Source organism: Saccopteryx leptura, chromosome 3 (assembly GCF_036850995.1).
Source record: "Saccopteryx leptura isolate mSacLep1 chromosome 3, mSacLep1_pri_phased_curated, whole genome shotgun sequence".
NCBI lineage: Eukaryota > Metazoa > Chordata > Mammalia > Chiroptera > Emballonuridae > Saccopteryx > Saccopteryx leptura.
In genome coordinates, this window is record NC_089505.1 from 190,564,546 (window position 1) to 190,589,084 (window position 24,539).

Here is a 24,539-nt window from a genome sequence, read left to right on the forward strand (position 1 = left end):
CAAGCCCTACGCTCACCAGCTCGCACAGCTGGCCCTACCAGCCGCGCGGAGGACTCACTCATTCTCGTGGGCGGAGCCTCAGTGCCGGGTGGAAGGAAACAACCCCAACCACCTTTCCTCAGGCCACGCCCCCCACGCCTGCGCACGCACCTTCCTTGTCGGGTGTCGTCTTCCGCTTCCTGTCTCTCAGTGGGGCCTCCGAGCTCGCTGGGAGTGATTAAACTTGGACGTGTCGCTGGCTCTTTACGTCACTCTTTGCTTGTGTACTGCTGCTTCCGGGTTAAAGGTCAGACGGTCCAACGCGTCGTGGGCCATGGTGCAGCTCCGGCCGCGCGCGTCCCGCACCCCTGCGTCTGCGTCGGCGATGGTGGACGAGGGCCAGCCCGCCTTGGAGCAGGAGGTGGAACACGGCCTGTTGGTTGGGCAACCCAGCAGCGGCGCGGCAGCCGAACCGATGGACGAGGACGGGGACGACGAATTTGACGACGAGGCCCCGGAGGAACTGACTTTTGCCAGCGCCCAGGCAGAAGCGAGAGAAGAGGAGCGGCGAGTTCGGGAGACGGTGCACAGGTTTGGAGTCTACGGCCGGGCCAGAGAACCGTCCCTTCCCGTCCCATTTATCCCTCCCCGCACCAACCTGTCACCCTTTCTCCCAGGGATAAATCGCTCCTGAAGGAGAGGAGGAAGCGACGCGAGGAGCTGTTCATTGAACAAAAGGTAGAATTAATTCCCATATTTGTTGCGAAGCTGGTAAGATATAGGGACGGGGGAAAATCAACTAACATTTCTTCTGACGTCGGTGAAAACAAAGATGCTCATAGTCTTTGCTGTACACCAATGGAAAATGGGAGTGGGAAGAGTTGTGAATTTGAAATAATACGATGACGTCCCACCTCTGACAGCTCCCGGGACACCGCTGTCATTTCGCCTCACCGAAGGTAGTTTATAACTGGGTTGCTGGTAGAATTGAATGAGGTGCTTTGTAAACGAAGGGCTGTACAAACAGCATACGATTTCTCTGCTAGCTGATATTTGGCGGATTGGCCGGAGAACTGACTCCAGAGGGACATGACTTAACTGCCTTTAGTGTGTAACAGTGACTTGAGAGTTTGAGCACCCTTTCCCATCTTCACCGGGTCTTCCAAAGAATGTGGAATAGGCTCAGTAATTTCCCTACAGCTTAGATGTAGTGGAGGCATTGGTCAGCCTAAATGACTTATTTGCCTAGGATAGAAGGCTCACCATAAAATCTGTGACTTCATTAGCAACCCATGGTATATCATGTACCTCACTTTTTATTTTTCTTTTTATTGAATTTATTAGGGTGACACTGCTTATCAAAATTATACAGGTTTCAGGTGCTACAACATATCATCTGTACACTATGTACCTCCCTTTTTATTCTTCTTAAATGTCTTTTTAGAAAAGGAAACTCCTTCCAGATACAATTCTAGAGAAGTTAACTGCAGTGTCACAAACAAAGTAAGTAATGGATCTGGTTACATTACTTGCTTACATACACCTATCTTTAATACACATATTGGTACATTTATTTGAATTCATATAATTGAAGAATTAGTAAAGCCTGCATTATAAAGCTACACAGTAGATATTAGAATTTGGTGGGGAAGGTGGAAGGATTTCCTTTCAGTCTTTAGCTGTTTCTTTTTGTTCATTCCCATGGCTAACTTTAGCTGCTGAGCTCCTGATCCCAGAGTATTTATTCAACAGTTGTTGGGTGTCTGTCATTGCTCTGGGGCAGGTTAGATGGTGAATAAAACAAGTGTCTTGAAATTAATCATTCAGTGGAGTAGCAGACACTTATCTGTAGGTTCCTCCTAAAACTCACCTTGTCCTGTAAGTCTTAGCTGCCAACACCTGTCCTTCTTCCTTGTTCCCTATTTCATTCAGCATTTTGCCATCCACTGAATGTTTAAAGCCAAATGTTGTAGCCATCATCTTCGTCATCTATCCCGTGGACTTAATCAAATTACTAAATTTAGACTCCTAAATGTTTGTTATTTTTTCTATCACTCTTCTCCCTTTCATGCTTTAAGTTCAGAAGCTTAGACCTGTATCTTTGAGCTGGTTCTCAAGTTTTCTGTATAACTTTTCCAGTGAGTCAGATCCAGAATACATTAAACCAGGGGTAGTCAGCCTTCTTATACTTACCGCCCACTTTTGTATCTCTGTTAGTAAAATTTTCTAACCGCCCACCAGTTCCCCAGTAATGGTGATTTATAAAGTAGGGAAGTAAAATTTATAAAGCAGAGTTACAGCAAGTTAAAGCATATAATAATAATTACTTACCAAGTACTGTATGTCGGATTTTTGCTAAATTTGGCAGAATCTTTATAAAACAACTTACTATAGTTAAATCTATCTTTTTATTGATATTTATACTTTGGTTGCTCTGCTACCACCCACCATGAAAGCTGGAATGCCCACTAGTGGGCGGTAGGGACCAGGTTGACTACTACTGCATTAAACATTAAAACAAATGTATTTGGTTTTTTATCCCTTAAAATCAAACTCAAATATCACGTCTTCATTCTTTCACTCCACCCACCCCACTACTTCCTCCTTTGTATAGGTATTATTTACATTTGTCGCAGACCAGATTCCTTGAGGCTAGTCCTTGTTTCCCCTTCTTGTCTCTTGTGCTTTAACTGTTGATTAATCCTTTGTGATTTCTCCAAATAAAATGAGATAGGCCTACCATCTTTCGTTTCATATTTCAGTTGATGTATAACTCATTAAACTTTTAACTTTCACTTCATTAACCACAGCAGTCTGTTTCTTTGGAAGCCTACTGATATGTTTTCAAATTTTAAATTCTAAAGAGACTCTCGTCCAGTATTTATTAGTTGTTTTTTTGTTTGTTTGTTTTGTATTTTTCCGAGATTGGAAACGGGGAGGCAGTCAGACAGACTCCTGCATGCACTCGACCGGGATCCACCCGGCACGCCCACCAGGGGGCAATGTTCTGCCCATCTGGGGCATTGCTCCGCTGCAACCAGAGCCATTCTAGCGCCTGAGGCAAAGGCCATAGAGCCATCCTCAGCGTCCGGGCCAACTTTGCTTCATTGGAGCCTTGGCTGCGGGAGGGGAAGAGAGAGACAGAGAGGAAGGAGAGGGGGAGGGGTGGAGAAGCAGATGGGCACCTCTCCTGTGTGCCCTGGCCGGTAATCGAACCCGGGACTCCTGCACGCCAGATAGACGCTCTACCACTGAGCCAACCAGCCAGGGTTTACTAGTTTTTTGATTGGGAGTTGGTGGCTGAATTTGGGAGTGACTTGTTTTCCAAAACTGATTAATGATCCTGAGTCAAACTGAGGGTGGTGGTAATGAAAGGAGGCTATCTGATTTGTAAAACCAGATTTAACTGTGTAACAACTTGAGTAATCTTTGTTATCTGCCAACCAGTATTTTTTGTTTTTGTTTTGTTCTCCCTTAGCATAAAGAAATCACCAGGAAAGTTAAAAGAAGGTATGATCTGTTCTAATTTAAGTAACTTCTCCTTTAAGTGGTCAGGTGCACTCGCAGTCAGATGTTACTGGCTCTCAGAAAGAGACCATGGGAATAGGATTGGCCAAGTTTAGCTTGGGCATGTTCCCTCATTTCTTACAAATAAAAATTGCATTCAAAATGGTGCGAATGGGCATTTAACATGATCTCCAGTAAATGTTCTTGATTTATTTTTACGTTAAGTACTAACTAGAAATAAAACTCAATTTTTTAGTTAATTTACCGAAGAAAACTGAAGAATGTGAAAAAGAAAGTGACTCCAAGAAAGCTAAAGAAAAAGTGCAAAAAGTACAGTTTGTTGGGTAAGAAAATTAATTTTCATGTCAGATACAAAGGTAACCTTTTGAGAGAATTAAAATACTGGCTTCTGTGGGTAAAATATATCATATTAATTTAGTAGCAGTTTCAGATTGGATCCTCTGGGAAAATCAATTGTGATCTTTATATAAAAAGGTATTAGCTCTACTAAAATTTGAATATTAACCAGTTTCTTAAAAATAGCTTTATAGTTTTATTCATTGTCCTATCTGTGCATATACAAAATAAAGATCTGTTCTTTTTTTCACTTTTTGCAACAAAACTACTTGATTTTAAGCATGTTATCAACCTCCTTCACTCTGACCTTTTGTATTGATCCCCAGCAAGAATAAGAGCTACTTGGCTGTAAGGCTAAAAGATCAAGATCTTAGAGATTCAAGGCAACAAGCGGCCAAAGCCTTCATACAGAACTCTCTGTATGGTCCAGGAACCAACAGAACTACCGGTAATTTTCTTATAGAATGATGTTCTCAATTTTTACTGTAAATAAACAAAGAAATGATAAGCAATTCTCTTTTCTAGTAAATAAGTTCCTGTCTCTTGACAATAAGAGGTTACCAGTGAAAAAGGCTGCAGCTCAGTTTTTGAATAATGGTTGGGGTAAGATCCAGCTTTATTCTCTTGGCTCTGATAATTTTATATATTGAATAATGTTCTTTTTTAAGGAAATAATAAATACTGAAATAACGGATCATCCTTTTTCTTATAATGGCTTCTGTATTAGTACAGTATTTTAAAGTTGCTCTGAAAAATAGGTCACAATGTATGTACATCTAACAAAATCCAATTTAATAAACCTAATTTTAGTATTTATATTCATATAGAGGATCTTGAAATTTTTGAATTCTTTCTTGGGAATATGACTAATATTCTTATTGCACAAACTTTCTATTCTAGGAACCCAGAAGAAACAAAATGCCAAGACATTTAAAAGACGGTGGATGCTCAGAATGATGAAAACTTCCAGGAAGTAAATCAAAGCTAAATGAAAAATGAGAACTTTGTATGTATGAAACTTGTAAATACTTAGTTAAGAAGATTGTCTTAAAAAAAAATACAATAAACTAAATCATTTTCAAGGGTCATTTCAAAAGTCATAAATCTATTTGGGGAAGTACCCCAGTCACACTTCTTCCATTTAGAATACAATTGTGCCTTGAGTCTTTGAGTGTCCTGGAAGAAATACACTGCTCACCAAAATTAGGGGTATTTCAAATTGAATATAAAACAATAAAATATCCCCCAATTTTTGTGAGCAGAGTAGTTTAAAAGGGATTTTCACTTTTTTTAAATACTTAATTCATTTAATTGAGTACAATCAACACTAGTAAGGGCACCCCCCCGCCCCCTGGAGTGTGGGTGTGTGTGGCAGGAAGCGCAGGGGAGGAGAAATGGACATCCAGGAAAAGTCTTCAACTACAGCTATCAGATATCTTAAGTCTCTCAGATGTTTTGGAGCCACTGATAATTTGCTTCACAAAAATTTGCTGCGAAAGTGCAATATCTAAGTGAAGATAAGTATCTACTTTTCTTGGAAGGTTCAAGACTCAGTATATTAAATAATAGGCAACTGACGGATATGGTCGTCATCTTGAATGGTTTGTTTAAATTTTACTTTTAACCAGTTTGGGGGTTTTCTTTACTGGCAAGTGGCATGCCTTATGATTATGGAAATAGATGACTTTTCCTCCACTATCAGGTTTGGCCCTAATACAGGGAGGTTAGTAAACCGAACACACTTTTAGGTTGTAGAACTTAAATTTATAGTAAAAATCATTCATTTTAATTGCTCTAATTTTAGATTAATCATAAGTCAGTAAGTATCTAATATATAAACTCAGTTGACACTAATATCTGTAGAAGTAAATTTTTAATGGCTGGTTAATTATATCACTACATTTTTATTGCAATATAGTACTCATTTAAGCACTTAAAAATGAAAGGTGTACAAAGATTAAATTAAGACACAGTAAATTGACTAAATATTTGGTTTTTATATAAATAAAGGTCATACCACACCGTTGACATATAATACTGTTATAATACAAGTTAAACTTGTGAGTCTACAACAGAAGTCGTTGGTAGTTAAACAGGAAACAAAGTTGAAAAGACCATGTTAAAACAAAACTACTGGGACTAACAGTTTGGGATTGTAAGTAGCAACAAACTTATTCACTCAGCTCCTGAGTATTTCAAGTTTTACAGTACACATTAAAAATGATTTCTTCCATCAACACTATAAATTCAAACGGTCGGATGTTTATGCATTTTGCAAGTTACACTGATTGAATGCTTATATGGGAGTGGGGGTCAGAACATCTCCCAATTTGAAGTTACATCACCCACATGCTAACACAACACAACTTGTTCCATTTCCTTCCCCCTCTCCCCCCAACAAAGAAGGCAGTATTTTTTGGTTTCTTTTAGGTAATTGTTTTAAAGGATTTGTGATGATAAATTTGAAGATCTGAGATTCAGTAATATTTAACTCTTAGATAACTAAGAGGTTAAAGATGGAAAATAATTTCTCCTAACACTAAGTTAGAAAATCATTTGCATCATGCTGTAAACTAGGAAGCAATGTAAAGCGACAAAAACCTGTCCCCAGTACATAATTAAAAAAATCTAGATTTCAAATCAGCAGAGCTGGTCTACTTCCATGTTGACTATATGCCACAATATAAGTGTGAGCTCCTTAAATGCATAGCTAATGTAGGTAGTCTTCCACTGTGGCAAATGCACAGGATCCAATTCCTGATCGAGCCATCAGTCCTAGACATTGTGTGGCCTGTCCCATTGCTAGGGCAAGTGGAGGTTGCTTTGGCAGATTGTGGGTTTCTGAGGAAAAATGTTAAAAATGGAAATAGCAATTAGCAAGACATTTTAAAAGAAAATCTTTTTCAGGAAAATACTGCATTATTATTTACAAAATTACCAATGCCTTTATTGTTTGTAACTAACTAGCAAAGGTAGTTTCTAAGCAAATGATTAATTCCTTGAAGGCACTACTATGATTGAGATAGGTAATATGGGTACTAAGTATTCAACTGTAAGAATTCTTGCAGTTAAAGTGTTAAATATTTTAAACCTTTTATTTCTTTATTAACTGATGGGAAAGATACAATCTCTTGGCTGATGTTTAAATGGGGGCATAAGGAATATTTAGTATTTCTTTTCTATTTGACCAAGGTCAGTTCACTGGAAAAAGGCATCAGGCTTTCAGTAAAAGTTTCACTGATGGATTCTTCCTCTTCTGGGGCCAGAACTCAGCCAAGGCTGCCTGTCTCCAAGGCACACTGCTGAATGTTATTTGGGTTGGTAGGAAGCAAGAGGTGACGGTCACCATGAGATAATAGAATTACTCTTATCATTTTAAAGGGGTTATTAATTGATAGCTTCAACATTTAAAAAATTTCCAATAAAATATTCAGGGTCCTACATACCAGAAATTTGTCAGCCTCTTGCAGTACAAATATAATAAAATTTGTTCTTTGCCAGAAATAAAAGTATGAACTAATGGTCAAAGTGGTCAAACTCATAGAAGCTGGTAGTTTTTCCTTGTGACTAAACACCTAATAATAAAGTTACTAATCAGTCCTTCATAGGCATAGTAGACAACAGTGAAAAAAGACTGGTAAAGCTGCATATGATTCAGTTCCACCTTGGTTCTGAGGTGTAATAACAAGAGAAAGTTCTAGAAGAAATGAAGCAAATAAGGATTTAAAGTACAAGAGGAAATAGGATTAAGAATGTAAGAAAAATATGCAAGAAAGGATACACAGATTGGTGAGATATGCAAGAAAGGATACACAGATTGGTGAGAAAGTGTGGTTTGAAAAGTGGTCTTTGGGTTAAGCAGTGTTTATCCTGCAGCAAGATATTTGGGTAAATTTTGATAGTGATAAACTTTTTATTTTTTTGGCTAACTCTAAACAAGTTGACTTAATAGCTTAAAATAATTCTGCCTTAATTTCAATGAAAAACAATTCAATTTTTATACAAAATCAACATAACACTGAAAAGGAAATATTTTTAAATTGTCTCCTGAAAGTTTATAGAGAAGTAACCTTGCTCAAAGGTAATAATCTAGAGGTACTTTATTAAATTTTATTTTGGCCAAGTGGGCATCTGGTTATATGCACTTACAAGTTTTTTTGGATATGAAACTTGCAATAATTATACATAATTAATGTAACTTTAAGCATTTATAGATTACATAATTTAGTACTTATAAATATGAAAATATCGTCACTGCAATTTAATCTTAATAATTTTTCAGGACTTATATACATTTAATAAACTAAATTTAAACACCATTTATGGGTGAACCTACATAATATATAAGAATACATATTTTGGATAATGGTCCCAACCCAAGCAATTTTAATATTAAAAAATTTAATCCCCTTGAAGAATCCAAGATATAAAAACTGTTGTAAGAAAATACCACTTCACAAATTTTTTTATAAGTCTGAGTATTACCTAAATACAAAACCATCAGGGCTTTATGATTACTTATAATGTAATTTTAAAAATACAAGTGTAATAAACCACAATTTGCCCTACAAACTCAGCTTTGCTACTAAATTCTCTTATTTTTACCAATACTGTAGAACTAAGTGAATTTCATAACCAAAGAAATCACAACACAATTTAACCACACAAAGAAAATTCACATTTATTATATACACATTCTAAATTTAAGAAAACTACAACTCAAAGACACTACTTCTATTCCGAAACCTTAACACAATAACTTTAAATGACTTCTTAAGGACAAAGAAACAGATTAAGGCTCAAATATGAATGCTTTTAATTGCTTTACATTCTGGCCATATGAGGGCCCCAAGCCCTCATTACAAGTCTCCATGTTTAAATACCCTTTACTGTGGAACTGTTCTGAAATACCTAAAATAGTTTGAAACATGATGCTAAAAGCCCCCAAACCTAAGAGGGACAAATTGCACAGAAGACTTTAAAACTGGAGTTTCATTTTACGTGGGGAATTAAGATTCAAAAGCCAGATGAAAAATCACTCATCTAAGTTAACTTTGAAAAGAACTGCCCAGAAATGAAAAGTTTTATGTAATCAACCCTACAGAGTTTAAATATATATAAATGCACAAAATATAAAGTTACAGAATTCATATAAAAGTGTATTTGTTCAACACATAAACACTATAATCATGTTCTGTAGCAAGTTGCTCGTAGGAATGGCAACCAACCAGGGGAACAACAAATTCCAGTTTCTCACTCCATGCTCATCCTGGCTAAGCCCGCTTAACTGCTCTGCTCTTCCTCACACACTCTTTTTATTTGACAAGGACATGTTGTTGAATATCCTTAACTTTAATGCAAATACAATTTGACTCCAGGTGTTAGTAGTGACTGGACATTCCTAAGTCACCTGGAAGCCCCTGTGCCTGCATCTTGAGCATGATAGGAGCTGTGAAATGGGTGGCCCGGGCCAGAAAAACTTTCAAACTTCCCCAGATGCGTCCCAATGTACTGTTTTTATTACATCTGAATCCATTTAATCTAGAATTCAAATGATGGAGGAAGGCTTCTATATTTTAAGGTAATTTTAATTTTAAAATGTAGAAAATCTTTCCCTTATGACTTTACCAAAAAATAAATATCATCTCAAATATTCAGAGAATCTAGTAGGGAGTTGTTCTTTTTGGCTTTACTTACCTAATATTGCACTGTTAAGAGCTGAGCATACAGGTTCTCTCTGAATTGGGTCAAGTTGATTTCCAACGGGGCTGTTCCAAGGATCTGAATAAGCTAGTAAACTGAATGCATCCTGTTGAAAACAGCAATTTGGTTTTTAATTCAAATAGTTCAACTACTGTGCTCACCCCAATAACAAGCAGAGAGACAAAATGTGTCTTTAAGGCACTAGACTACTGTGACATTTAAACCCATTTACTTATATTTAACAACTAGATTATGCAGCAAAGTACAATTTGTTCTCATTCTTTTTGGACACAAACTTCCTCATTATCTTCCCCCTATCCCTACAATACATACAGAGCAGGAAAAAATACTAAAAATGAAAAAACTAATTCCTATGAAATGGGCCAATATTAGTTAAGGTAAAGGAAAAGACAAAACATTCAGATACCTTACAATTTATTACCACTGATAGGAATCTGACATTAAAAGGATAGGGCCAGCATGCATGCACGCACGCACACACACACACATGTATGTATAATATGTATGTATTTCAAGTAGATGTGGGAACTGAACACATTTTGTTGGGTGTCTCAAACTCAGTAATCAAAAATTAAACTGAATTTACAAAAGAAAAAAAAGAACCTGACTCCCATCCAATATCCAATAGTTCCAAATACCCTCAAGCCATCCTTCCTAGAGTAGCTGACACATACATTAATAGTCTTCTTTTCAATTATTTTTGTCTTCTTTCTATGAGAGGCACAGACCACAGTGGTTTTAGACACATCAATCACCAGTCGAAGAGGTCATATTTTACAGTTACATGAGGACTTACTGAGCTAAATGAAATTATCAATGTTGGTCAATCCTAATCTTTCAATAAATGATGTCTTTATTTTGCCAAAAGTCAAATGCCCTAATCTGGAGCAATATAATACAGGTACAGATATAATTAGATATAGCACACCTCCTCAATTCAGAAGGCATACATGGAGACGTGCTGAGAAAAACCACATCAGTGAATTCAGTAATGACTTCCAACATGCTGAGCATGGAAGCATGGAAGACTGAAACTCCTAAAGAGTACCATCTCCTAGGTATAGCTCCAGCACTCCTCTACCTTACTAGTGTTCTGAGAGCAGAGGTGGCAGAAAGGATTCCGGGTAGTCTTGTCCTTTCTCATCCAAACTGGCCCCATATTGTGGAGATAAGATAAAGCAAAGCTATGCAGTCAGTCCAAGTACCAGGCAGGGCATACACATATTGACAAATACCTGCAGCTCCTCCAGTGTCACATACTGTTAAGTATTTCATTACAATAAAATTTATTTTATCCAATAAATAAAATGAGATTTGAAGAACAAAATTGAAACTAGGCCCTGGCAGGCTGGCTCAATGGATAGAGCGTCAGCCCAGCGTATGTACAGGGAGTCCCAGGTTTGATTCCCGGTCAAGGCACAAAAGAGAAGCAACCATCTGCTTCTCTCCCCCCAACCCCCATCCCCCTGCTTTCCCCCTTCTCCTCCTGCAGCTAGTGGCTCAGTTGATCAGCCCAGGGGTGAGGGTAGATCCCAGTTGGGGCACATGTGAGAGTCTTATCTCCCCTCCTCAAAAAACAAAAACAAAAAACTCCTGAAACTATCTGTGAAATAGTTACTTTAAAAATAAAAACCTCAGTAGGAATAATTTCTGAGGGAAATGTGACATCATTAATGTAGGATTCTACTGTACTTATATTTGGCTTAAAATCTGTAGCAGTTTCTAAACAGGGTGAGTCTAAATGGCTTTCACTTCAGTGACTGGATTAAGAGCTCCCTGCTGGCAGTGGTGCCTGGCCACACCGCAGAGATTCAATCAACAGCTGCAGAACAAAGTCAGCAGTTCTCTAGGGAGCCTCTGGCAGACTTGGGCTGATAAGGAACAAAAGATTAACAGGGAAAGAGGAAAGAGAGACTGACAAAGCTAGAAAAAAGTTCAAGAGAAACTGGGTTGTGGTAGGGACTCCTTACCATTTTACCACAGGGGGCTACTCACATGGGCTGCAGGTGTGCCGTTACTCCACAGCTCAGGGTAAGCAAATGCATATACACCTTCTGGTAAAGCATTAAGGTAAATCTTACCTTTGACTTTCACCAAATCATTATCTCTACATTTAGATACGCGATTCAGAAGTTTATACAAAACAGAAAAAATAAAAAATACCCCACTACAATCACATGTGATCTGAAGTGAAGAATAAAAGGAAGAGAACTGATTTCCAAATCTTCTCAACTATGGTAAAAAGCCTTTACTCTTCATGCTGCCCTCAAATCCTCCAGCCTTGTTCTTTACGTTCTTATAAGTTGTATCAGTTATTCATCCCTATCTGGATCAAGAAAAGTTTGGGGACTGGGAGGGAAGCACCTTAAAATATTAAGGAAGTCCCTTTAAAGCACTTGACATTTGCTCAGAAATCAGAGTTGCAAAATCAAAGACATCTACATTCTCTAGATGAAGATGAATTACACTCACATAATTCAATAAATAAGGAATAAAAAACAAGATGAGTGAAATCTTAAATTTTCAAAGGCACTGCAGAAATGACACATTCCTTCTTCATGCTCATTAGCATGAAGTTTGAATGAAACTGATAACCTGTTGTAAAAAAAGAAAGAAAAGAGTCTACAAATTGTTGAAAGCATCTCATCTTATCAAATATCCACACAAACAACAGTCCAGGGACACCTGGGTCCAAGACCCTTTCACAGGGTTCTGTGAAGTCAAAGCTATTACTCATAATAATACTAACATACTACTTTGACTTTCTCATTCTCACTCTCACAACTATCCAATGGGGTTTTCCACAGGCTACATGATTTGTGATAGCAGAACAGACTGAATACAGAGGGAAGTAGGAGAACCCAGCTTATCTACCCCCTGACCCCTATCACTGATTTCAGAGAGGAAGAGAGGAAGGGGGAGCAGAGGGTGAAGGAAAGGGGGGGGGGGAGAAGCATCAACTTGTTGCTCCACCTATTATGCACTCACTGATTGCTTCTTTTTTTTTTCTTTTTTTTTAAATTTTTATTTTATTTATTCATTTTTAGAGAGGAGAGAGACAGAGGAGAGAGAGACAGAGAGAGAGAAGGGGGGAGGAGCTGGAAGCATCAACTCCCATATGTGCCTTGACCAGGCAGGCCCAGGGTTTCGAACCGGCGACCTCAGCATTTCCAGGTCGACGCTTTATCCACTGAGCCACCACAGGTCAGGCCTACTGATTGCTTCTCATTCATGCCCTGACTGGGACCTAACTTGTGACCTCAGTGTGCCTAGATGATGCTTTATCCACTGAACCACCTGGCCAGGGCCTCAGCTTATCTTGATTAAACCTAGCATTCAAGAGATTTGTGGCCCTGGCTGGGTGGCTCAGTCAACCCTGCATGCCAGAAGTCGGGTTTTGACCTGCCAGTCAAGGCATGGATGAGCAGCAATCAGTGAGTACACAACTAAATGGAACTAAGTGGAACGAATTGATGCTTCTCTCTCTCACCCCCTCCCCCTTCTTTCCCAAATCAATGGAAAAAATTATCAATTTGTGAAGATGTAGAGCAGGGGTCTCAAACATGCGGCCCGCCGAACAATTTTGTGCGGCCCGCAGACTAATCCACGAAGTTCAAAATATTTTGGATAAAATTAAGTAAGCCTAGGGGCCTACTTGTATTTTTCATTTCTCTAGCATCCTAGCTAGATATTAGCTTAGTTAACAGCAGTTGTGATGCGAACTACAGTTTCTGGTCGTTTTGTGACACTGAGTAAACTGCATGTACGATTGTGCTTGTTGTACTGATTTTTTTTGTTTTCAACTGCAGTGAGAAAAGTGTTGCGTAACAGTTGCCTTTTGTAGACCTAGTGCGGCCGCCGAATGGCTGTGATCTTGCTCTGCGGCCCACATGCTGAGTTGAGTTTGAGACCCCTGATGTAGAGCAATGTTACCTTTCTCATATTTTCCCCCATTTGGGGGAGGTTATTTTTCATAAAAGTATTTTATTTACTTAATGGGTTTACTGTTATTTTTTTTTATTATTTTTTTTTCATTTTTCTGAAGCTGGAAACAGGGAGAGACAGTCAGACAGACTCCCGCATGCGCCCGACCGGGATCCACCCGGCACGCCCACCAGGGGGCGATGCTCTGCCCATCCTGGGCGTCGCCATGTTGCGACCAGAGCCACTCTAGCGCCTAAGGCAGAGGCCACAGAGCCATCCCCAGCACCCGGGCCATCTTTGCTCCAATGGAGCCTTGGCTGCGGGAGGGGAAGAGAGAGACAGAGAGGAAAGCGCGGCGGAGGGGTGGAGAAGCAAATGGGCGCTTCTCCTGTGTGCCCTGGCCGGGAATCGAACCCGGGTCCTCCGCACGCTAGGCCGACGCTCTACCGCTGAGCCAACCGGCATGGGCTACTGTTATTTTTAATGAAATAATTTTAGTTTTCTAATTTCTAGTATAGTAAAATCAGTAAATTCTTTGGGAATCTTTAATAGTTTCTTAAAGTGTTTAGAGAACAAAAAAGGTTGAGAACCTTGATATATAGTAAAGAAGTAATCAACTTCCCAAGTGGATAACTATAGATTCCTAAAATAACTTAATAAGAAAGGCTAAGAAACAAGTTTCTTCTTGGCATTCTTGATATCAGAAAAGGTCCTGCAAAGTTGCATAATGATGAAAATACCCAATCTGGAAAATCAGTTATCTTTCAAATGAATTCAACCTCAATTTAATAAACACTCATTGAATACCTATGTGTTATATAAATACAATACATATATTTAAAAAAGGAGAGGGGATAAGGAAAACACCTAGCACGACCTCAAAGAACTCTTAATCTTACTGGGCAAATATGGACAGCCATTTTCCTAATAGTATATGAATATCTTATTTGACTTTTTAAATGAAAAATAATTGGAATTACATAATCCACCAATTTTATTTAGCATAAAAATCATAATTTAACCATTATTTTTGACAACTGACAGTCACTATTAGAATAGCAGATGTGCTATCCAGTAGAATTAAATATGGTGAATAAACCTCTCTTCCCACCTCAGAGACTGAAAATACAAGACTGCACGCCTGTAACTGGGGTACACAGGCGGCTCCCTAATCCATCTCAGCCAAGAGGACATGCTCTTTTTACACAGATGCTGAACTGAGGCTGCAGTGCAGACCTCATGCCACATGCAGTGCTACTAGGTGTTGCTACTGGTACACTGACTCTGAGTCAGGACTACGTATATTACACCCAAGCAGTCATCTTAAGGCTACTACATGCATCTCTCCTTTGTTTTTGAACTTTCAAAACATTCAGAAAATATTTATAACTTTTCACCTTTTAGCCCAACCTTATGCAGGATAAAAAAAATGCAATGGCTAGATTTATGTTTCATAGTTTTATAAGGCTGGTAGGATTTTCCTAAGTATGAAGAAAATATTTAGCCTGACCCAGTGGTGGTGCAGTGGACAGAGCATTGGACTGGGACACAGAGGACCCAGGTTTGAAACCCTAAGGTCACTGGCTTGAGCGCGGGTTTGTCGGCTTGAGCATGGTATCACAGACATGACCCCATGGTCACTGGCTTAAGCAAGGGGTCACTCGCTCTGCTGTAGCCCCCTGGTCAAGGCACATATGAAAAAGCAATCAATGAACAACTAAGGTGCCACAATGAAGAACTGATGCTTCTCGCCCTGGCCGGTTGGCTCAGCGGTAGAGCGTCGGCCTGGCGTGCGGGGGACCCGGGTTCGATTCCCGGCCAGGGCACATAGGAGAAGTGCCCATTTGCTTCTCTATCCCCCCTCCTTCCTTTCTGTCTCTCTCTTCCCCTCCCGCAGCCAAGGCTCCATTGGAGCAAAGATGGCCCGTGCGCTGGGGATGGCTCCTTGGCCTTTGCCCCAGGCACTAGAGTGGCTCTGGTCCCGGCAGAGCGACGCCTGGGAGGGGCAGAGCGTCGCCCATGGTGGGCGTGCCGGGTGGACCCCGGTCGGGCGCATGCGGGAGTCTGTCTGTCTCTCCCCGTTTCCAGCTTCAGAAAAATACAAAAAAAAAAAAAAAAAAAAAAGAACTGATGCTTCTCATCTCTCTCCTTTCCTGCCTGTCTGTCCCTATTTGTCCCTCTCTCTATCACACAAAAAAAACAAAAAATAACACAAAAAACTTTTCAAGAGTAATAACATCTCTAAAACTAATTACAATGCTGACTTAAGGTAGAAAACTCGAACTGATATACAGAATTGTGGCTAACTTACTAAACTGTTTAAATTGTATACATCTTAATAGCTATCATAAACGGCAAACCAGAAAAAGACTTGAAAATGTATTAACTATTCTGGCTTTAAAGATGATCTAAATCAGTAGTAGTCAACCTGGTCCCTACCGCCCACTAGTGGGTGTTCCAGCTTTCATGGTGGGCGGTAGCAGAGCAACCAAAGTATAAATAAAAAGATAGATTTAACTATAGTAAGTTACTTTATAAAGATTTATTCTGCCAAACTTAGTGAAAATCCAACATAAAGTACTTGGTAAGTAATTATTATTATATGCTTTAACTTGCTGTAACTCTGCTTTATAAATTTTATAAAGTAAAGTTACTTCCCTACTTTATAAATCACCATTACTGTGGAACCGGTGGGCGGTTAGAAAATTTTACTACTAACAGAAATACAAAAGTGGGCAGTAGGTATAAAAAGGTTGATTACCGCTGATCTAAATCCTTCACCAATCATTATCAAAATGAAAACCATGTAATAAAAACATCTCAAATTTATACTATTATCAGCATACGCACATTTTCCCTAATATTGTGCCAATTTTACAGCTTAGAAAACTAAAAAAATAAGTTGGCAAAGTACACAGAACACTGACAGGTGGCACAACTGGGACTGAATCCATAGTTTTTACGTGAAGTCCAGTGCTCTGTCCAGAAGAGCAGAGCTGCCCAACCACGTTGAACACTTTCATTCTCAGACAGAAATCCAGGGACAAGTTAATGTCCAACACGAATTTCTAGCACTGCTCAGAATTTTATAAAACTACAATTTAGTTCCTTTGATGCATTTATAATTTTTCAAGGGAAAACAAATTTACCTTCAACATTTTTTTATTTGCTGTGTTCTTGCCACATTCTCTCCTTAACTGTTCACTCATCGCTTGCAGCTCTCTTCCAAAGTGAATCATTCTTTCTATAGCGGCTTGACTTCCTCCACACAACTGGCGTCTTAACTGACTTGAATCAACTTCTGTGTAACCAAAACAAACGTAAGTATTTTACTACCTTACTGAATGGAATGCAATGGAGAAATGAACATAAATCGCTTATAATATTTTGTATGTTTAATTAACTATTACCTAATCTTTTTCTCTAAATATGCAGATTTATTTAATTTAACATGGAACTTTGCAGCTAAAAGGTATGCTTTATCTAGGTGTCAAGAGTCTAGGATCCAGTATCTAGCATGCAGCTTTCACAGTGTTAGGATGTACCTATATGTCAGGGAAAATTTCATGAAAAGTTAAGCACAATTCTCTAAAACTACATTAAACAACATTAATTTAAAAATATTAGTAAATGTCTCTTAGTCTACTTTATCTGCCACAGCACAGTGATAGAATTAAATGATTCCTGGAAGCTAAGAGAGGCTAAATCCAATAAAAGCACAGAAGACACCATATTATACTAATAAAAAAGGGTTAATTAAACTACTTTAGAAAAACACTACCTTTAGGAAATAAATTTATAGTATATATCTTGGTTGACAATAATCACTGATAATATAACTTTAAATTACTAGTAACAAAATCACAAATGATAGTTTATATTTAATAAGTACTTTGTGCTATTAGCTTTATACAGATTAGCGAATTTAATCTTCATAATGACCTAAGAGGCAGTTATTATATTACCCATTTTACAGATGAAAAAAACAGGCACAGAGCTCTTGAATAACCTGTCCAATGTCACATGGCTAATAAGTGGCGGTTGCAGAATTTGGATCCACGTAATCTAGCTCTACTACTCCTCTTAATCACTATGCTCAAATTACTCTTTGAATGCTGAGGCTATTGGTATCTGATAGAATACAACTAGGCTGCCTTTTTAATCATATTCCTTGCTTGAACAATGAATTATACATTGGAACACATAATGGTCAATAGGTGGTCGTATAAATAATAAAACAATGACTTTAAATTTATAAAGTAGTTTCTTTTTATATACTTAGAACAATTTGAAAAAATACCTTTTAACCTCAAAATACTAAGAAATCTATGTTGGTCATGGAATTCTGGCAGAAAAAGATTTTGTAAGCTTCAATAAATTTTATTTTCCACTTCATGGGAAAGTCTCCTAATGGCTTAACTTTATGATACAATTTACTACACAAGTTGTCAACAAAGTGTAATTAAGCATGACAATTTAGGAGGGAGAGGAAGGGGAATCATACTTTAGCACCTACTAAGTGCCAAGCACTGAAACTATGCATAGTCACATATATTCACATCAAATGAATTTAAGAAGTTCTGTGTGATTGGAATTTGTAAAATCATCTCTATCCATCTGGCATTTATTGGATATGTTAACACAAGTAAAAAACCTTTTTATATCTCAAACCTTAAATATCCTAAAGGCTACTTAACATTAAAAGCTGATACCACTGCACTGACATCACTGAAGCCGAGTGGAAACAGTTCAGCAAAGAACACTCTCCAGCACTTCCTTCGAAAGTCCTGTAAAGTAACCACTGTCTAGCAACCCACTCTCACAAGAAAGTTTAAGAGAAGCAATGTGTATTACTGTCAAATTGAATGGCATATACATCTTTAATTTGACTTATGCTCATCAGCTGTAAATCAGTACAAATAAAAACATAACCTTGTAGTCATTTTTTATTAAAAATGTAAGAAATATCACTGCAGACCCATTTCGGTGTCACAATCTTCCATTTCGTGGTCATGTTTAGAGCTACCATTTAGGAAACCATTGGATGAAGTTTCTCCAACTCCATTGGAGTAGTGATCTGTTTCCATGTCTACATCATTACTGAAAACAAAAAAAAAATCTCATTTTAGATATCACACACCTGCAGCTTAGTTTAAAATAAATTACTACTCACTACATAGCCTATTATAAACTGACTTCAGAAGATATAGCAGTCTGCAAATAAGGTATTTAAGGAAACCTTGAAGGTATCCAAGCCCAATATGTAGCTGACTTGTAACAAAGTTGTACTCCTAGAGATCAGCGGGGAGAAGTACAGGTAGCGGTTTCATGACATTGTATCAATTATAGAGAAATCATGCTCCAGCACTACTTCCCACTACTTTTCAAACTGCTCTTCATTCTTTGTTAATCAACTCTGGTTCCAGAACCCCACAGCCAGTCCTCAGCATTCAGGTCCAGTATGCAGGGCAAACCTCACTCTGTAGACAAGCTTTCCAGGAGCCCATATCACCTCTTTTCTGCCGGTACAGTCAACTAACTCATTTCTAGACGATCTTTAATAGTCTTGATATTTTGGCATTTGTCCTCATTACTTGAAAATATACCCTCTCTCAAAGGTAAAATAATAATTTTTAAAAACACCCAGTCTCATCCCCTCAGACCTTTTGAACACTCAACACTATTTTTCTCCCACAGGCTTTCCTACTGGCTAAAGATTCTAAAGTATTACCAAATCTTAATTTTTAAAATGCTAATGTGAATATTTAGGGTATTTCCAATTTCACTCATTTTTACATTTACTGAATGAATAATTGTGTGCCAATGCCTATATTTGGACATACTGAGGTTGTCAATGTAGGGCCTTTAGCTCTACCTGCACAGCTACCTAATCTTTAAGATTTTCCTATGACAGTCTAGGTAACAATTCTACAACCCCCAAAAAATTCTTGATAAAAATTTAGGAAATATTTAAATAAAAATGACCCTTTCTCATTAAAAAAGCAAGGTATATTCATTTCTTGGAAAACAAAAACATAGAATGCAGATGAACTAAAAGCACTCTATGCATAATGCCACTAAAGGCAGTTAACACCTTGGGGTGAGCTTTTTGTACATGAGTGTGAATGTGTGTGTGCGTCTGTGTGTGAGAGTACGTTGGGTGCATGCGCACTTCTATCAGTAAAACCTATGTGGTAAAAAGAGATCTAGGAATAAGGGTGCAATGGCCTCAGGATGTCTTTGTCAGTCAGAAAAAATGTTTACTAGTATACTGACAAACTGAGAACTGATAGGAAAAATCAAACTTTAAAAATAATGTTTAATGGAAATCCTTAAGATAATAGCTTTTAGTGATCTTAATAACATACTAAATCATTCTATTTTAAACAATTCAACATAGGATTTGAGAGGGAGTCTTTCATAAGAGCCCCGAACCATGTTGCATGGTAAGTGCTGAGGCTCTAATGAAACAGCCTCTGCCCTCCAGGAGCAAACAGGTATGACAGAGCATGACACACTATGATAAAAGTCAGTCACGGGAGTGACACAACTGTTGGTGGTGATGTAAATCAAGGAAAAATCCTGGAAGAGGTAACATCTGAACCTGACTTTTAACTAGAACAGAAGTTAGGACAGAGAAGAGGGTAGGGAGAAGAGAATTTCTGATGGAGGGGAGGTAGAATATTAGGAAAAAGCAGAAATCTGGAAGTCAAAAATCCTGGGAAGTAGTCTGTTTTGCAACTTACTAGTTACTAATTATTTCCCTTAAACACACACACACACACACACACACACACACACACACTCATTTACTTTTCAGGGAGTCAGCTCTACATCTGTATAAATGGTTTTAATACACTGCTCAAAAAAATTAGAGGATATTTCAAAATGAATATGAAGCGATAAAAGGAGCATTTGATTTTTTTTTATTAAACAAGAAAAGCAAACAAGTCAAAGAAAGGTGTTTGATTATGCAAATGAGATGCAAACTCAATTATCGTGATTAAGTAGCAAGTGACATATTGGCAGGGGTAAACAGAAGCATGTCAAACTGGATGAGAGTGCCACACATTCACTGTTCAGTAGGCTGTGTGGTTACCGAAGACTGCCAAAACACACTGACAGCGATGGGGCAGGACAGGATCAGAGTGTCCAGCAGTTCTCATGGGATCCTCTGCCACTCTTGCTCCAGGGCAACTTCCAGCTCAAGAAGTGTGTGGGAGGCATTGGACGGTTTCTCAGACGCCTTCCCAGTGCATCCCAAGCATGTTCAATGGGATTCAGGTCTGGAGAATGTGAAGGTCAGTCCATGAGTTCGAGTCCTGCCTCCTGAAGCATGTTGTTGACGAGAGGTGCACGGTGGGGCCTTGCATTATCGTCGTCCATGAAAAGAACGTTGTTTCCAACTGCTCCGGCATTGGGTACCACTATAGGGTGCAGGATCTCATCTCAATATCCAACAGCAGTCAGCGATCCATTTCTGATGACATGGAGGTTGGTACAACCACCAATGCTGATGCTAGCCCACACCATGATTTCACCACCACCGAAGGCATCCCTTTTTTCGCATGAAACGTGGATTCTCCTGCATTCCTTTCATGCCAGATCAAGACACAATGATTGTCAGGCTGCAGACTCATCAGAGAAGTAGACAGTTGACACTCATCACAGGTCCAAGGACGATGCTCATCAGCCCACCTTCTGCAGGTTCTATGGTGTTCAGCAAATAATGGAATGCACAACACTGGTCACCAGGCATGCAGTCCAACACGATGGAGCTTATTTCGTATGGTCTGGGTGCATATCAGTCATCTAGTGGCAGCAAGAAACTGTCCCCGCAGCTCTGTTGCATTGCTGGGCCTGTTCCTTCTTGCCAATAAGGTCAAATAGCTGTCATCTCTTGCTGTTGTGGCAGATGGGTGACCCTGCCCTCGTCTTCTTTGTACTGTGCCAGTCTCTTGAAAGCGATTCCAGTCTGCTAATCACGCTTTGGGATGTTTCAAGTGCTGTTGCCACTGTTGTCTGTGTCTGACCAGCTTCAAGATGTCCTATGACTCTCTAGGCTTTGCATTTGGGCAAATCGTTTTGCAGGGGGCATTGCAAGGGCTGGGAAATTGCAGGATGTGCACTTTCAAGATCAGGCACCATGCAGATACTCTAGTACTTTCAGCCTTTTGTATAGTGCATTTTCACCAATGAAATAAAAGTTGGTTTTGCATCTCATTTGCATAATCACTTTCTTTGACTCATCGTTTGCTCTTCTGATATTCTTGTTTAATAAAAAATCAAATGCTTCTTTTTTTTTTATTGCTTCATATTCATTTTGAAAGATCCCCTGATTTTTGTGAGCAGTCGATTATAGGAAGTACCCCCATCTCTGTCTACTTCACAGCACTGTTGTAAGGAAAGCCAGTACCAACTATACAGAAAAACTGTTACTGTTTAACAGTTTAAGGGAATTTAAAAGCTTACTTTCTTATCTTATACTGAACTCAAAGGAGAATGCTGTGTCATCAACCCCTTCAGTTAGGTTTCCTTCCTTGCGCTTGGGTAATTGTATGTTACTTTCGCAACTTCCTGCCATGAGGATAGTACTTAAGAGAAAAACTCACCAACTCATTGTAGTACGTACTATCCTTAAACAATGGCAGAACCCTCTATCAACAATAAAGTACTAAAATCTTAACTTTTAAAATTTCCATACAAAGTGCTACAATATTCTAATTTTATATTTTTAGTATGTCATCTCTACGGTCACTACCCTGACCTCCTCAGCCAAAGACAGTCACGTTTTCCACTGTTCTTCTCATGCCACTTATGTATACTTCCATTATAACCTGTACCACACAACACCATTACTTCAGTAAGTTTTTGTCACTATGATAGATAACATAGAAATTCTGATCAACCTCCAAATTTTCAAATACAGATTTTTACATATACTCCTTTCTCTGGAGTCATACTTCCACTGAAATTCCACACTAAAAGTTAGGTTCTCTCACCTTTGATGAAAAATTATGCACTAATGAACATTTCCCCCAAAATGCAATGTTGCCAATCCATGTCATAGGACCAAACCAACATCAGATTGATGAAATCTATTATTTTTATGAAAAAGAAGTTATGCCACGAGTCCTAAACCATATTTGGATTCAGATGCTAGATGATTTGGGCAGACTGAATTCATAAGAACTTGCTTTCAAACACTAGTATTCAATTCAAGTGATTACATTTCAGGAGCCTTTAAAAGGTTTCACAAATGTTAAACCTGAGTATGTCACAGTATAGTGATACAGTCATTTCTTCTCTCATAGCTCTTTGAAATCAGAAGAGTAATTCTTCCTGCCTAGCAGAATGGTTGACATCCAACAGGTCTTCAGTACTACCCTCATGCTCTATGTTCACTAAATGACTTAACCATATCTGCTATAATAAAGACACTTAAAGATATACAATATGTGACTTAACTTGGAAACCTAAGAAAGGGCATTTATGTGATCATCTGTATAGGTCTGTGGTGGGCAGGAAGACTAGACTGGAGAGCCCTTGATTTGCCCTTATAACCCAACTATAAGGGCATAGGGAATGAAGAATAAGAGGAAGGTTCAAGGAAACAGCCTAAATGTATATGAAGAGACTGGAAAGCGAGAAGATTTGGGGAATTTACTCCCTACCCTTTTTGTAAGGTTGGTGGATAACGGGTAGAGGTCACATGAGAAACCAGACCCGGCAACTTTGGCTAGAGCCGCCCACATTCATACGTGCCAAAAGAAACTTCCCAGGAGTCCTTGGAAAAAGAGCGACTATCAGTCAGCCAGTGAGATTTCGCCACGTCATAGTAGCTCGACCACCCTAGATGGGACCCTTTAAATACCCTCACGCGGTTTCATCCACGCGACTTCCCTGGCCCGTGTCCCCCAGACCAGGGAACATCGTCCAAGAAGCACTCTGTACTCAATAAAGCTTTTGCTTATCCACACTGGCTACGCCCCTTCCTTCTTCATACCTTATATTTGGTGCCGAAAACCCGGGAGGAGTCAAGGTTCACTCCTCTCCCCTTCCCCTCTGAGAAAGAACCAGGACCTCCGACCTTCCACCCACTTTAGCACATGGTGCAGTAAGTCCCTGCCTCCAGCAGGAGCTCCCCTCAGTTCTTTCTACCGAGACTCCCTGTCCGAAACCGCAGCTGCGTCAGGGACCTCTTTTCCTTTCTGAGTGCGTGTGTGCCCATGGAGACGTCCCGGTCACTCCCACTTTACTAAACCGTCTGGTGGCCAGAGATTGAGTTGCGGGACACCAATTCTCAACTCTGATCACTCTGATAACTGAGGATGGCCACAGAGGCACAGGAATCTAAACCTAATCCAAAAACACTCCTGGAGTTGCCTTATCTGAAATCTCTCCCTCCCTAAATAAGAAGAAACTGTTCTTCTTCTCTGCTGTGGCCAGGCCACAGAACCGACTGGATAATCAAACCAGGTAGCCTCCTGAAGGGACTTTCAGTTTTAACACCCTCACCAATTTACCGCCAAAACTGGGAACTGGTTGGAGATCCCTTACATTCAGGCCTCTAGTATTAGTGCTCCCATCCAAATCTCTGTGCTGCCTGTTCTACCATGCAGGCCTTTTTTGGCCAGAGAAATCTCACCTAAACCCTCCACTCCTGATCTTTCCTCCTTCACCTACCCCCAATTTCTCTCCCCCTCCTGCCTGACCCCTGGGGGCGCCCCTCTCTCGGGACCCCTCTCTGGTCCCTCTGTGGACCTCTTTCACTCAGGTCTCTTCCTTCCAAGAGCCCCTCCCCTCCCTTCACAGGATCCTGTTTCTTTTTTTTTTTTTTTTTATTCATTTTTAGAGAGGAGAGAGACAGAGGAGAGAGAGACAGAGAGAGAGAAGGGGGGAGGAGCTGGAAGCATCAACTCCCATATGTGCCTTGACCAGGCAAGCCCAGGGTTTCGAACCGGCGACCTCAGCATTTCCAGGTCGACGCTTTATCCACTGTGCCACCACAGGTCAGGCATCCTGTTTCTTATTTACCTGCAAATACC

The 24,539-nt window shown here is 39.3% G+C and overlaps 2 protein-coding genes across 2 annotated transcripts in view; one reads left to right on the plus strand and one right to left on the minus strand.

Annotated features, from left to right (window-relative positions):
• Positions 1-184: 184 nt before the first annotated feature.
• Positions 185-4,931, plus strand: NOL7 (nucleolar protein 7). The gene is made up of 8 exons (XM_066377094.1): positions 185-570; positions 657-717; positions 1,424-1,482; positions 3,458-3,489; positions 3,743-3,830; positions 4,170-4,291; positions 4,369-4,446; positions 4,744-4,931. Exons 1-8 carry the CDS (start codon positions 314-316, stop codon positions 4,818-4,820), a joined length of 774 nt encoding a protein of 257 aa, XP_066233191.1. The 5' UTR covers positions 185-313; the 3' UTR covers positions 4,821-4,931.
• Positions 4,932-5,699: 768 nt separating this feature from the next.
• RANBP9 (RAN binding protein 9) overlaps positions 5,700-24,539 on the minus strand; it is a 92,802-nt gene continuing 73,962 nt past the window's right edge. The window contains exons 11-14 of the mRNA XM_066377088.1: positions 18,470-18,591; positions 16,641-16,792; positions 9,541-9,652; positions 5,700-6,684 (exon numbers count right to left, since the gene is read on the minus strand). Coding sequence (XP_066233185.1) covers positions 6,554-6,684; positions 9,541-9,652; positions 16,641-16,792; positions 18,470-18,591 — 517 coding nt within the window. The 3' untranslated portion in view covers positions 5,700-6,553. The remainder of the gene's footprint in view (positions 6,685-9,540; positions 9,653-16,640; positions 16,793-18,469; positions 18,592-24,539) is intronic.

Excerpts from the sequence above, each read along its gene's own strand:
- NOL7 (XM_066377094.1), top strand. The coding sequence starts at position 314 with ATGGTGCAGCTCCGGCCGCGCGCGTCCCGCACCCCTGCGTCTGCGTCG. Across the intron at positions 1,483-3,457 it reads ACTGCAGTGTCACAAACAAA|CATAAAGAAATCACCAGGAA; the intron begins GTAAGTAATGGA and ends GTTCTCCCTTAG. Across the intron at positions 3,490-3,742 it reads ACCAGGAAAGTTAAAAGAAG|TTAATTTACCGAAGAAAACT; the intron begins GTATGATCTGTT and ends TCAATTTTTTAG.